The following is a 13,217-nucleotide window of genomic DNA, read 5'->3' as shown; positions in this document are numbered from 1 at the left end:
TTACACATATATGAGCCATTTTGCTCAGTTTATCTGATGAGGTAGAATACTGATGACAGAACCAAATGATACAAATTATGCTTGTCATCCTTTGAAACATAAAGAAATTATTGTGAATTGAAAGTCAAAACAATATAGATGATGCAAATACTAAAATGTAAAATATATTTTAAAAATTTCTGAATAAAAATTCACCACTAAATAATTATATTATTGAAATGTAAAAAGTATGTTTTATAAAAGGTATATAGCTCAGCTTTTAGACTCCAAAGAGTGGTGTTTCTGAAATGTGTCTGTGAAGACCCACATGAGAAACCTTGATCTTAGAGCAGAATTTTCCATAATAAACATAAAATCAAAGAGGAATACATGTTAATTTCAGAAGATATTATCAAATTAAAAATGAAAGAAAAGTACCTATAATAGATATTAGATGGATTAAAAGATTTTTAGTCTGTGTTGAGAGCAAAATATATTAAATATTAATTGCTAAGATTAAAGGACAGCATATCTCCTTGGGGAAAAGTTAGAGAAAACTTTAGGAAGTTACTTTTATATGACTAAGCTTGAGATCTATAAGAAAGCAAATCAGCAATAGGACTAAATTATTTCTAGTAACTTTTCTAGTATTTGCAGATTTGTTTAATATGAGTTCTTATTATAAACCATATTTAGGTTGGCAAAGGAAACAACTGAATTTTTTGTCAAAATTACTGAGGCCCAAGCAATAAAAGGAAGCAAAATAAGATATATAATCTATAATGTAAATTAAATTACTGAAAATTTGCAAAGCTTCTCAATTTAAAACATCTCTCTAGAATAATTTACTCTTATTTAAACTATTTATTATTATGATTTTGGGTTGATGATATGAAACTAACAACTTTATGGTATTAATAAAGAGGAATTAAATTATAATTAAAAACTAGCCCATATCATATAGTTTTATACTCAATGCAAAGTGTACTCCTCCCAGCTGGGATTGATTCTATCATTAACAGAGTAAAAAATCTCCTTATATTTTATATGTTGACACTAAATCCCTAAGTATATTTTAAAAAGCATTTATATTTAACAAATATCTTTGTATTTATGGAGTGTCTAAAGGTACTTGTCAAGGTGGATTTGTATGAGGTCTGTCATTAACAAGAGCAACAAAATCTGTGAGTATGTGAAGCACATCTTTTCTAAAGCCACCAGGGACTATAGCTGCCTTTGCATTAGTAATTCTGTTTCTAATTGTCATGGCGATATGAACAAGAAAGAAATCTGACTTTAGAAATGACAAGCTTTTGTATAATTTTCCTTCTTCCCCATATTAAGTGTTTATTTCCCCATTTGGCTTTTGGTTCCAAAGTTATGTATTTTCTTTCTTTAACCATAAAACAGAGGAATGTAAACATCATTTTAAATTTCCATTGGGGTAGATATCAAAAACTGAATTCTTTAGTGTTGTTTGGTTTCTGTATGTTGTATGTTCTTATTAGCTTGGACTAAGTTGTGTGTGAGAGCAGAAAGAGCACTGTTGTGAAAGTTGTCAAAATTATTTGTCCTCCTTGTACCTCAGTTTCCTCATCTATAAGCTATATGTTTTGGAAGGTCCCTTCTTGCTATAAAATCATGAGCTAGCTAATTTTTATGAATAAGTTATTCCTTAGAGATCAATGAAAAGATTCTTTGGTATAGATAACCTGTTATGAAGGGTTTTTGTCTTCCTCTTTTGCTGACTGTCTGAAGCTTCCTCTCTGAAGAAGGTGGTGGTGGTGGTGGTGGCGGTGGTGATGGTGCTTGTTCTGCATTTGGGTTCACTTGTTTTTGTAAGTACTCTTCTGGGCCTGGCTTCAGATTTTTAAAGAAAACTTGGAGTAGAACTGGTTTGACACTTTTAAACATCTCTTGTAGATGAAAAGGTGTAAGGAGACCTCTGAACACGGGGCGTATTCAGATCTGCTGCAGCGCCAGAAGGCAACAATGGTTGAGAATAGCAAACTTACAGGAAAGATAAGTGAACTGGAGAAGATGGTAGCCGAATTGAAGAAACAAAAGTCCCAAGTAGAGCAAGAACTTCCGAAGGTCAAGGAGGCTGCAGAAAATGAATTGAGAAAGCAGCAGCGAAATGTGAAGGACATAGCTCTGCAGAAGATCAGGGCTGAGAGTGAAGCAAAACAGTACCGCAGGGAGCTGGAGACCATCCTGCGGGAGAAGGAGGCTGCGGAGCGGGAGCTGGAGCGCGTGAGGGGCCTCACGACTGAGGCCGAGGCCAGGAGGGTGGCGGTGGAGGAAAACCTTCGCAAATTCCAGAGCCAGTTAGAGGAAAACACCTTCACCAGACGAACCCTGGAAAATCACCTAAAAAGAAAAGATTCGAGTCTCAATGACTTGGAGCAACAGAAGAATAAGTTAATGGAGGAATTGAGAAGAAAGAGAGACAATGAGGAAGAACTCTTGAAGCGGATAAAGCACATGGAAAAAGATCTGACCTCTCAAAAGCAGATAGCAGAGCAACAGTTGAAAGAAAAGCAGAGAATTGAGCTGGAAGCCAGGAGGAAAATAACTGAGATTCAGTATTCGTGTAGGGAGAGCACGCTGCCCACGTGTGCTGTCCCAGAGAAAGAGCAGGACAAACAGAGGGCAGAAGAACTCAAGCAGCGGGTGCACGATCTGGTAGCTGCCAACAGGAAGGCCGAGAAAGACATGAGGGAACTCAAGTATGAACTCAGTGCCCTCCAGCTTGAAAAGACTTCATCTGAGGAAAAGGCTCGCTTGCTAAAAGAAAAACTAGATGAAACAAATAACACACTTATGTGCCTTAAGTTAGAGTTGGAAAGGAAGGATCAGGTAGAGGAAGGCTATTCTCAGCAGCTCAGAGAACTGGGGAGGCAGTTGAACCAAACCACGGACAAAGCTGAAGAAGTCATGCAAGAAGCCAATGACCTTAAGAAAATAAAGCACAACTATGAGGTAGAATTAGAATCTCTTCAGCAGGAAAAAAGGAAACTGCAAAGAGAAGTAGACACGATCACCAGGACACATGCGATAACCGAGAGGGACATTGAGCATTTAAATTCGCAAGTGAATTCTTTTCGGGATGAGAAGGGATTCTCTAATGAAAGAATACAGTTCTGTCAGAGAAAATCAGATAATCTAAAAGTACAATTTGAGAAAAGCCATGCACAGTTGCTTCAGAATATTAAAGCTGAAAAAGAAAATAATGATAAAATCCAAAAGCTTAAGGAAGAATTGGAGAAAAGTAACAAGTGTGCAGAAATGCTAAAACAAAAAGTAGATGAGCTTAGTAGACAGAATAATGAAACCAAGTTAGTGATGCAGAGGATTCGGGCAGAATCAGCCAATGTGGTTTTAGAGAAACAAGCAATCCAGCAAAGGTGTGAAACACTGAAAACTCAGGCGAATGGTTTTAAAGAACAGCTACGCAACACTAATGAACACTTGCATAAGCAGACGAAAACAGAACAGGATTTCCATAAAAGAATTAAATGCCTAGAAGAAGACCTGGCCAGAAGTCAAAACTTAGTAAGTGAATTTAAGCAAAAGTGTGACCAGCAGAACATTATCATCCAGAATACTGAGAAAGAGGTTAGGAATCTGAATGCTGAGCTGAATGCTTCCAAAGAGGAAAAGCGACTGGGCGAGCAGAAAGTACAGCTACAGCAAGCTCAGGTGCAAGAGTTAAATAACAAATTGAAAAAGGTACAGGATGAACTGTACTTAAAGACCATAGAGGAACAGATGACCCATAGAAAGATGATCCTGTTTCAGGAAGAATCTGATAAATTCAAACGTTCTGCAGAGGAGTTTCGGAAAAAGGTAGAAAAGTTAATGGACTCCAAAGTCATCACTGAAAATGATATCTCATGCATCAAGCTTGACTTTTTGTCTCTTCAGCGAGAAAACTGCCGAGCTCAAGAGAATGCTAAGCTCTGTGAAACACATATTAGAGAACTTGAAAGACAGCTCCAACAATATCGTGAGCAGATCCAACAAGGGCAGAATGTGGAAGCAAGTAATTACCAAAAATGTCGGAAACTTGAAGAGGAGCTGGTAGCCCAGAAACGCGAAGTCGAAAACCTGAAGCAAAAAATGGATCAACAGATAAAGGAACACGAGCATCAATTACTTTTGCTCCAGTGTGAAATCCAAAAAAAGAGCCCAGCCAAAGACTGTACCTTCACACCAGATTTCGAGGCGGCAGTGAAGGAATGTCAGCGCTCTGGAGACCTCTCCTCTAGGAACACAGGACAGCTTCACCCAGGGGCCAGGTCTCCTCGGTTGAGATGGACTCAAGAACCACGGAAGTCGGAAGAAAAATGGCAACGTCGGGCTGTTGGACAAAAGGACTTGTCGTGCTGGCCAGCAAGGACCCCACTGGAGAAAGAGAAAAGCCAACAGTATTACTCTGAGTATTTTTCTCAGACAAGCACCGAATTGCAAATAACTTTTGATGAGAAAAACCCTAGTTCAAGACTCTCGGAGATGGAGAAGATAAGAGCTCAAGCTCTGTACAATTCCAGACAACCTGTTAGGTATCAAGAGGACAAATGTGAAGTGGACCTGGTGAAGCTTTTGGCACCATTAGAGGTATAAACTGGATTGTGAGACCTTATCAGCTATCTGTGTTAAGTTTCCTCTCTTGTTTCCTTTCTCCGCTAGGTCAAATATATTTTCTTAAATAATGTTAAATGTGATCGGCTTTTGGTCATTCTGACAGAAAAACAATGCTCCAATTTTCTAGTGATTTACTTGAATCTTTAGTACAGATTATCAATCTTTAATTTTTAAGTGTTTGAAATTAAACACACAGATGTAATGGTTATACTGTTATATCTATGGAATTATATTCTGAAAAATATGCGCATTAAAAAAAAAACTAGAACAAAATAGAAAACCAAGCAGTTAACTTTTAAGTTCTAACATGCTCTCTGGACAAATTTCATCTCAGTCTTTTTTTAAATTGAACTTATTGGGATACATTGGTTAATAAAATTATAGGTTTCAGGTGTTCAATTCTATAATACAGCATCTGTTTATTGTATGTTCATCACCCCAAATCAGGTTTCCTTCCATCACCATTTATCCCTGCTTAACCCTCTTCTATCTCCCCCACCCCCTTCTCCCTCTGATAATCACCATACTGTTGTCTATGAGCTTTTTTTCTTAATCCCTTCACCTTCATACTATTTTAATGCTTTATTGTCATCTAAAGTAAGCTTCAGACTCTCAAAATACATTACTTGTTTCTGAACCCTCTTTGGTTTGAAATTTTCCTTCTTATCTCATTTTTGTTATTCTAGGAATTATATTTGGGTTAAGAACTGGTACAGTGACATAATGTTCTTTAGATAACTTTTAATGCCTTATAAATTCCTGTTACAGATAGCTAAGAAAAAGCAGTATGATATGCATACAGAAGTCACAACATTAAAACAAGAAAAGAACCCATTTGCTGGTGCTGAAGAATGGATGCTTGGACTCAAGAGAGGAGATTTTCTTAAGAAAGACTTAGAACCAGAGACCTCCCAGAACTTGGATGGCGATCATGCATGTTTGGTTAGGGATGATGAATTTACGTTCCAAGGGCTCCAGCACACTGTGACTGCCAGGCAGTTGGTTGAAGCCAAGCTTCTGGACATGAAAACAATCGAGCAGCTGCGACTTGGTCTTAAGACTGTTGAAGAAGTTCAGAAAACTCTTAGCAAGTTTTTGGCGAAAGCCACCTCAATTGCAGGGCTTTATCTAGAATCCACAAAGGAAAAGATTTCATTTGCCTCAGCAGCCAAGAAAATCCTAATAGATAAAATGGTGGCTTTAGCATTTTTAGAAGCTCAGGCTGCAACAGGTTTTCTAATTGATCCTGTTTCAGGTCAGACATATTCTGTCGAAGATGCAATCCTTAAAGGGGTCGTTGACCCCGAGTTCAAAATTAGGCTCCTTGAGGCAGAGAAGGCAGCCCTGGGATATTCATACAATTCTAAAATGTTGTCAGTGTTTGAAGCTATGGAAAATAGAGTGCTTGACAGACAAAAAGGGAAACACATCTTGGAGGCCCAGATTGCCAGTGGGGGCATCATTGACCCTGTGAGAGGCATTCGTGTCCCACCAGAAACTGCTCTGCAGCAAGGCTTGTTAAATAACGCCATCCTACAGTTCTTACACGAGCCATCAAGCAACACAAGAGTTTTTCCTAACCCCAATAACAAGCAAGCTCTGTATTACTCAGAATTACTGCGCATGTGTGTATTCGATGTAGATTGCCAATGCTTTCTGTTTCCATTTGGGGAGAGGAACATTTCCAATCTGAATGTATCAAAAACTCACAGGATTTCTGTGGTAGATACTAAGACAGGAGCAGAACTGACTGCATATGAGGCTTTCCAAAGAAACCTAATTGAAAAAAGTACATATCTTGAGCTGTCAGGGCAGCAATACCAGTGGAGGGAAGCCACGTTTTTTGAATCCTATGGGCATCCTTCTCGCATGCTGACTGACACTAAAACAGGATTACAGTTCAACCTTGATGAGGCTGTAGAGCAGGGAACAGTTGACAAAGCCTTGGTCAACAGGTATCAGGAGGGCCAACTCACACTTACAGAGCTTGCCGATGCTTTGCTGAGCCAGCTGGTTCCCAAGAAGGATGTGCATAGTCCTATTGCGGGGTATTGGCTGACTTCCAGTGGAGAAAGGATCTCTGTCCTAAAGGCCTCCCGCAGAAATTTGATTGATCGTATCACTGCCCTCAGGTGCCTTGAAGCCCAAGTCAGCACAGGGGGCATAATTGATCCTCTTACTGGGAAAAGGTACCGGGTGGCTGAAGCTTTGCATAGAGGCCTCGTTGATGAGGGGTTTGCCCAGCAGCTGCGACAGTGTGAATTAGTAATGACAGGGATGAGCCATCCGGTCAGGAACAAAGCAATGTCAGTGATGGAAGCTGTGAATGCAAATATCATAAGTAAAGAAATGGGAATCAGATGTTTAGAGTTTCAGTACTTGACTGGGGGGTTGATAGAGCCACAGGGTCACTCCCGGTTGTCCATAGAAGAGGCTCTCCAAGTAGGTATTATAGATGTCTGCCTTGTGACTAACCTCAAAGATCAAAAGTCATATGTCAGAAATATAATATGTCCCCAAACAAAAAGAAAGTTGTCGTATAAAGAAGCCTTAGAAAAAGCTGATTTTGATTTCCACACAGGACTTAAGCTCTTAGAAGTATCTGAACCCTTGATGACAGGAATTTCTAGCCTCTATTATTCTTCGTAATAGGACATGTCGAATAACTTTGCACACGAGTGTTGCTCTTTAGTTCATGTGATCTGTCCAGAGCAGGATGATCTCAGTTAAATGGGCAGTCTAGGAACTGTGTCACATACGCAAAGCAGTGTTTATTTCTAGAGGGCTGGGCATAGCTGACTCTTCAGAAGAGAGAATAATTTTTAAGTTGAAAGTAACAGAAGATTCACTGCTCTTAAAAATGGTTTCAGTTAGCTTTGAAATTAGTTCTTTCAGTCCTGCCCACACTAAAACAAGAGTATTTTACCTAAATACAGTATAAGCTCAATGAACTCCAACAGCTTCCGAGCATCTTTTCTTCAGCACTCTGCATCGCTGAATAGAGCCAGCCTGATGTTAGGGTTCCCCTTTATTAAACAATCCCTTACACTCACGGACAAAGCACTTCAAAAAGCACTACGGAATCAGAGAGATGTACATTCTTTCCCAGCATCCCTGAGGCTAGTGTTTCAGCCTGCCTCGAAAAATGAAAAAGGTTTTAGTTTTTCTGTATGTACTCATGTTCTTTATATATTAAATGTTTACCACAATCTTCCATTTCTAGTTAGACTTTGTGATGAATGGATTGGGTTTTGGAAGACGGGGAAAGATTTTTCTTCATTTTATGTATTTTTCAAGTGTCCACAAATTCTCTGTTCTTTCGGCTTTCTGTTTTCATATATGGTACTTTTCTGTCGAGACAATTCTGTTTGTAATGCTAATGCAAAGGCAGCAAGTCAAATATATTCTAGTGCTTCATTAATAAAATTGAGGTGTTTTTAATTTGTTATACTGATAGACCCGCTGGGAGGTTAAAGAATGTTTGTCACAGCTTCCTTTGCTACCACAAACATTTTGGAAGTACATCTGCTCTGTGATGTGATAAACATGGTTAAGTGAATGAATAAAATATCTCAGTAACCTGTGTGTGATGAAAATGCCTTTTTACACTCTTGCTCTCTGTGGAGAAATCAGTTTCATAGCTTGGTCATTTACTGGAATGTATCTTTTTTTACTACTCACACTTGTCAGAAGTCACTGGAAGAAGAAAAGAAAGAGCATGTTGAAAAAGCCAAAGAATTACAGAAATGGGTATCAAATATCAGCAAGACATTGAGAGATGGAGAGAAGGCTGGAAAATCTCCCTTCTCTAAGCAAAAGGTATTCACTGAGGGCCTGGTTAATAATAATAATAATAGTGGGTAGACTTTACTGAGACCATATAGTCCACCAAAAAAATGTTTAATTCTTTACCTTAATCCCCCTCTCCATTTTTATAGGCAGTTATAATGAGGATCAGAGAGGCTGAGTTTCTTTCCCAGTGAATTACAGTATGTGGCAGACAGAAGAAGGTGTTTCCTGGTTCCAAAGCCTGAACTGTATATATTAGTTTTATTATTAGTAAACTAATATATTGTGCTGCTTTTTCTAATAGTTAGATCTGCTTCTCGATTACTATGATGAGAATTGCCGAAGAGCGGAGACATCCTGTTTTATGCCCAGAATAAATCCATGCACTCCATGTAGCAAATGTATGCAGTCACATTCTTAACAAATGTAAACAAAACACTCAAGAATTACAAAAATAATAAGTAGGATATTAACATTTTTGAGGACTGAGTTTAGTTGTGCCTTTCTGGACCTTTTGTGTTTTATGAAGAATTGTTCTCTAGTCAGTCACTGGAAATTCTAGATTCTTTCCCTTACCTAGATGAATTTTTTAGTTCGATGGGCTATCTTCTGTACCCTAAGTGCTTGGCATTAGCTGGTTAGCTCCAGCTTCTGAGATGTTAGTGCTCCATGCTGTCTGTCAGACTCCCTCCACTTGAAGCTCTAAAGGCACTAGTCTAACTTCCAATATTGCTGCTGCTGCTGGTGGTGATAGCACTGCAATAGCAGTTGTGTTTTTAAAGCAACATTTTTCTTGAAAAGTTTTTCTACACTCCTCCTGCCCCTGCCTGACATTTGGAAATTTTAGAGGCTATTATTAGTTATCATTAGCTTCCCTTTCTAACTTTGCATCAGTACAGTAGTCCCTCTCTATATTGTGGTTCACTTATCGTGGCCTCACTGTATCACGGGACTTTTAAAAATATTATATTTAATTACTTAGCGCAGATATTTTGCAATATTGTGGGATTTTGCGGTACTGTATACGTATGTTGTTAAAGTTATGTAGGTTTTAAGAGTGTGGAATAGCTTTAAGAACATAAGTAGTGTTTATAAAAGTGTGGAAAAGGTTAATAAGGGACTGGGAACGGTTTATAAGTGTGGGAAGGGTTTATAAAGCCTTAAAATATATATAAATACTAAAATAAGTTTAAAGTTCCTACTTTGCAGATTTTCACCTATCGCGGTGAGGGGGTCTAGAATGTAATACCCGTGATAAGTGAGGGAATTGTACTCACTTGTTGTCGGCTGACATTGTTGACATACTTATATAGAGGAAACGTCAGTGTCTGATTTTCCCTATGATATGAGACTGATGTAATACTTTATCTGAGGCTCCCCGCTGAAGTTTACAGACCAGAGTATATACTTGGATTATTCAATTGAAATAAAGCCATGTTAGCTCATGGTCTTGCATACTATATGTCATAAAATGTGTAAGAAATAAGAAGCTGGAAAGCCATTACATTTGGTGTTTTAAATGCAAAACCTTCAAAGTAAAGTTATGCACATATTTAGTTTAAAATATCTTCACCCCCTTTTACCCTGCCAGTCAGATAGGAAAAGAACTAAAATAGGGACAACAGCTTAGCAATAATATCTTGGGAGAACATGTTTCATTTGAGAAATGTGTTTCTCATTCTGTAGTTTTAAATTCTCCAAAATTTTACTACCTACTGGACATAAAGTAGATACTTTTTTAATGAAGATCATGGCCTACATTATAAATCTCTAATAACACTTGATAAAGGAATTTAAGGCAGTTTTATGTCAATACTAAATGTCTTTCAAAATATCAATATAGCTTCATTATTACTGATAACCATGGAAAATAGACTTTAAATTGACTCTAAATATAACACATCAGGGGGAAAGATACCTTTTCATTGACCCATCATTAACTTTCATTTCTGCTCATTTAAAAGAATGGCAATTAATTTCTAACATTAGGTATTTAGAAATGATACACTGAGGAATTAGGAGAAAGTGTTACTTGCTATCCTCAAACAGATCAATTTTATTCCTCTGACCATAATGAGCAACTTTTGCAAGTGAAAGTCTTAGCTATAAAAGCTATTTATCTTGATCTGCAGACATACAGATTAAATTGTCATCGTAAGTTTTTCCAAGGGAGCATTGTATTCAGAAGCTTGGGGGAAGAGAGATACTTGTTGGGAGTAGTGTTCTCTGTTCAGGTAATTTTTGGGTACAAGGATGACAACTGGGCCAGTGCCGAACCTCTGGCCATCTGGGATGTTAAGGCAACCTTAATTGATGGTTGAGTTGGAACAAATGTAAGAGTGATATAATGCTGTATTACTATTTCTTCATGAAATAATAAGGTTTTCCTTAATCATTCATTCTAAGCATACAGTACTGCTGTTACCCAGGCCCATAGACTGATGCTACATAATGGCTTATTGACTTGGGTCACTCGGAAATTAGACATCATTTGGGTCTTGAAAACTTGATTTGTTTTTAAAAATTACTGTTGGTTAGTTTCTGTGAGGGCAGATTTTGAATGCATTTTTCATACCTTGCAGATTTCCAGTGAAGAAATATTAGCCAAGAAGGAACAGTTATCTGAGGCACTTCAAACTATGCAGCTATTTTTGGCTAAACATGGAGACAAGTATGTTAGTTTTCATTAACCTTTTACTCTGTGTAGGAAAGTGGTCTTAGAAATGTTCAGCAAAATAGATGGTAAATTTTATTTGAGATTTTTAAAATGAAATTCAATCACAAATTTACTTAGTATTATAATAACATAAGATTATAAATTTAGCAACTTAAGTACTTGTCATTTTTAGTCACTTCAGTCTGTGCTTACTAAAAGCCTGAAAGGTACTTATTATCTCCATATATTACTGATAAGAAAACAGGCTCAGAGAGGTTAAGGATTAGTAACTAGTGAGTTGTGAGGATTCCAAGTCAAATCTTAATATAAGTAGCACTGTCTGAGACTTGTTTTTTGGAAAATATGTGTAAATACAGTCTTCACTTTCTTAAATATGTGTAAATATTTCCTGATACCTGAAACGACTCTTGTAAAGTCAAGTCATTCAGGTCTTGTGGCTCATACTCCAGTACTCTTTCATTTCATACCATAGAGGATTGTATTAAGGCAGAAGAAAAGGAGATGTTAGAGGAAAGGGGAAAAAGGTAAGGAGCTAGTTGAAGAAAATAGGGAGGAGAAAAAAAAGGCAAAATGGTAGGCTGTCCCGTGCAGAAGCAGTGAGATGGAGCACAGGCAGGCCTCCACCAATGGGAATAGGCCAGGGGGAGTTCCTTATAGCACCATCACTTACTCTTACAAGAGCAGGTTAGAATGAGGGGCACAAAAAAAAAATATGTTCTTTGCATTCTTAACTAGAAACCTGGTTTCTCATATTTTGGTCCTACTTTCTGCAACAAGGCACTTCATATATTTCAGCTAATGCCTCGGGCAAGGAAGGAATCTATGTGTTTCTTTAACCTGTTTTGACTGTCCACTTTAGGATTATTCCAGAATGATTTTTATATCGTACCTTAGAGAATCAGGTTAATTTTCTCTTTCTTCATCCTTTATCTTAACCAAAGTTCATTTTGAGTAATGGTATCTTATTGTCCTTTTCCATGTTGGTACTAAAAATCCTAGCTTTACTTCTCAGATAACAGCTATTGTTATTTTAGAAACTTGTATATCCTAGAGAAGTGCTGGTATACAAGTTCACACCTTTTCTTTCAGTCCCTTTTTGTAGGCAAGAGAAGGATTCCTAGATGTGTTTAGGGCCATCCTTAATTTTCATATACAACCATTCTAAAACCTGAGTAATCTGTACAAGAGGTTATATTTTATTTTATGATTGTGTGCTTATTTAGAAAAGTATTTTACAAAATCATTGAGCCTAATATATCATCTTTATCACTTGAAGACTTGCGCTCCTAACTTCATACTTTCTGGTTATTTTAGAATGACAGATGAAGAAAGAAATGAATTGGAAAAACAAGTGAAAACTCTTCAAGAAAGTTATAATTTATTTAGTGAATCTCTGAAACAACTGCAAGAATCACAAACCATGGGAGATGTAAAGGTGGAGGAGAAGGTAATATTTTGAAAACATGAAGCTATTTCAAGATTCTTAGCTTTATTGCATGATTGTAGAAATGTATGTCAGTGGCAAAGAAATGACCCTCCTGAATTGTGTACATGGGAAAAAGACATGGAGTTTATTTAAGTATTTGGAGATTTCAGTGTTGTTTATTAAACTCAGTCTTACCCTTGCTGTCATCAGTTTCTATGACATCTTAATCTCTGTCTTGCATGGTAAAAGAAAGGAATCATTCATTTTTCTAACTCTTCTCTTTAAAAGCCATTCTTCTATAGCACATTAGGTATTTTACTATATAAACATGATGTTATACTCATAAAATAGCCTTTGAGTCACCTGTACAGGGGACATTGGAGAGTTATGGGATTTTTTTGATTTTCAGGGATATCATGGGATTTATCTGAGTAACACTGGGCCATATGTTATAATGAGGATGTCCTAGCATCTTAAAATAAAACAGAAATTGCTTAAAACCTGTTCTCTCCTTAAGCTTTTAAAACTTGATAATACATATTCACAATATTCAATATTCAAAAAGTTATCTCTGTATTCAATCCCCTTACTCCCTGGAGTACTTTGCACATTATTTATCTCGTTTGGGGTTATGTAGCAATTTTTCTGGTTCATTATTTTTTGACTGGGAAGAAATCTGTATGCTGTAAACATCAATAG

At 37.3% G+C, this 13,217-nt stretch overlaps 1 protein-coding gene across 10 annotated transcripts in view; it reads left to right on the top strand.

Moving 5' to 3' along the window:
• Positions 1–13,217, top strand: part of DST (dystonin) — a 435,492-nt gene that overhangs the window by 288,383 nt on the left and 133,892 nt on the right. For 9 of the 10 annotated variants that reach the window (XM_090282621.1, XM_090282619.1, XM_090282618.1 and 6 more), the window contains 3 exons: positions 8,317–8,445; positions 10,998–11,086; positions 12,407–12,539. In XM_090282621.1, coding sequence (XP_090138747.1) covers positions 8,317–8,445; positions 10,998–11,086; positions 12,407–12,539 — 351 coding nt within the window. Of the gene's footprint in view, positions 1–1,902; positions 4,600–5,394; positions 8,206–8,316; positions 8,446–10,997; positions 11,087–12,406; positions 12,540–13,217 lie in introns of those variants that run through there. The other variant, XM_090282616.1, reaches the window with a different exon arrangement.

Source organism: Furipterus horrens, unplaced genomic scaffold (genome assembly GCF_987537825.1).
Source record: "Furipterus horrens unplaced genomic scaffold, mFurHor1.1.pri manual_scaffold_6, whole genome shotgun sequence".
NCBI lineage: Eukaryota > Metazoa > Chordata > Mammalia > Chiroptera > Furipteridae > Furipterus > Furipterus horrens.
The sequence above is the reverse complement of the archived record's forward strand: the minus strand, read 5'-3'. Positions and strand labels throughout refer to the sequence as shown.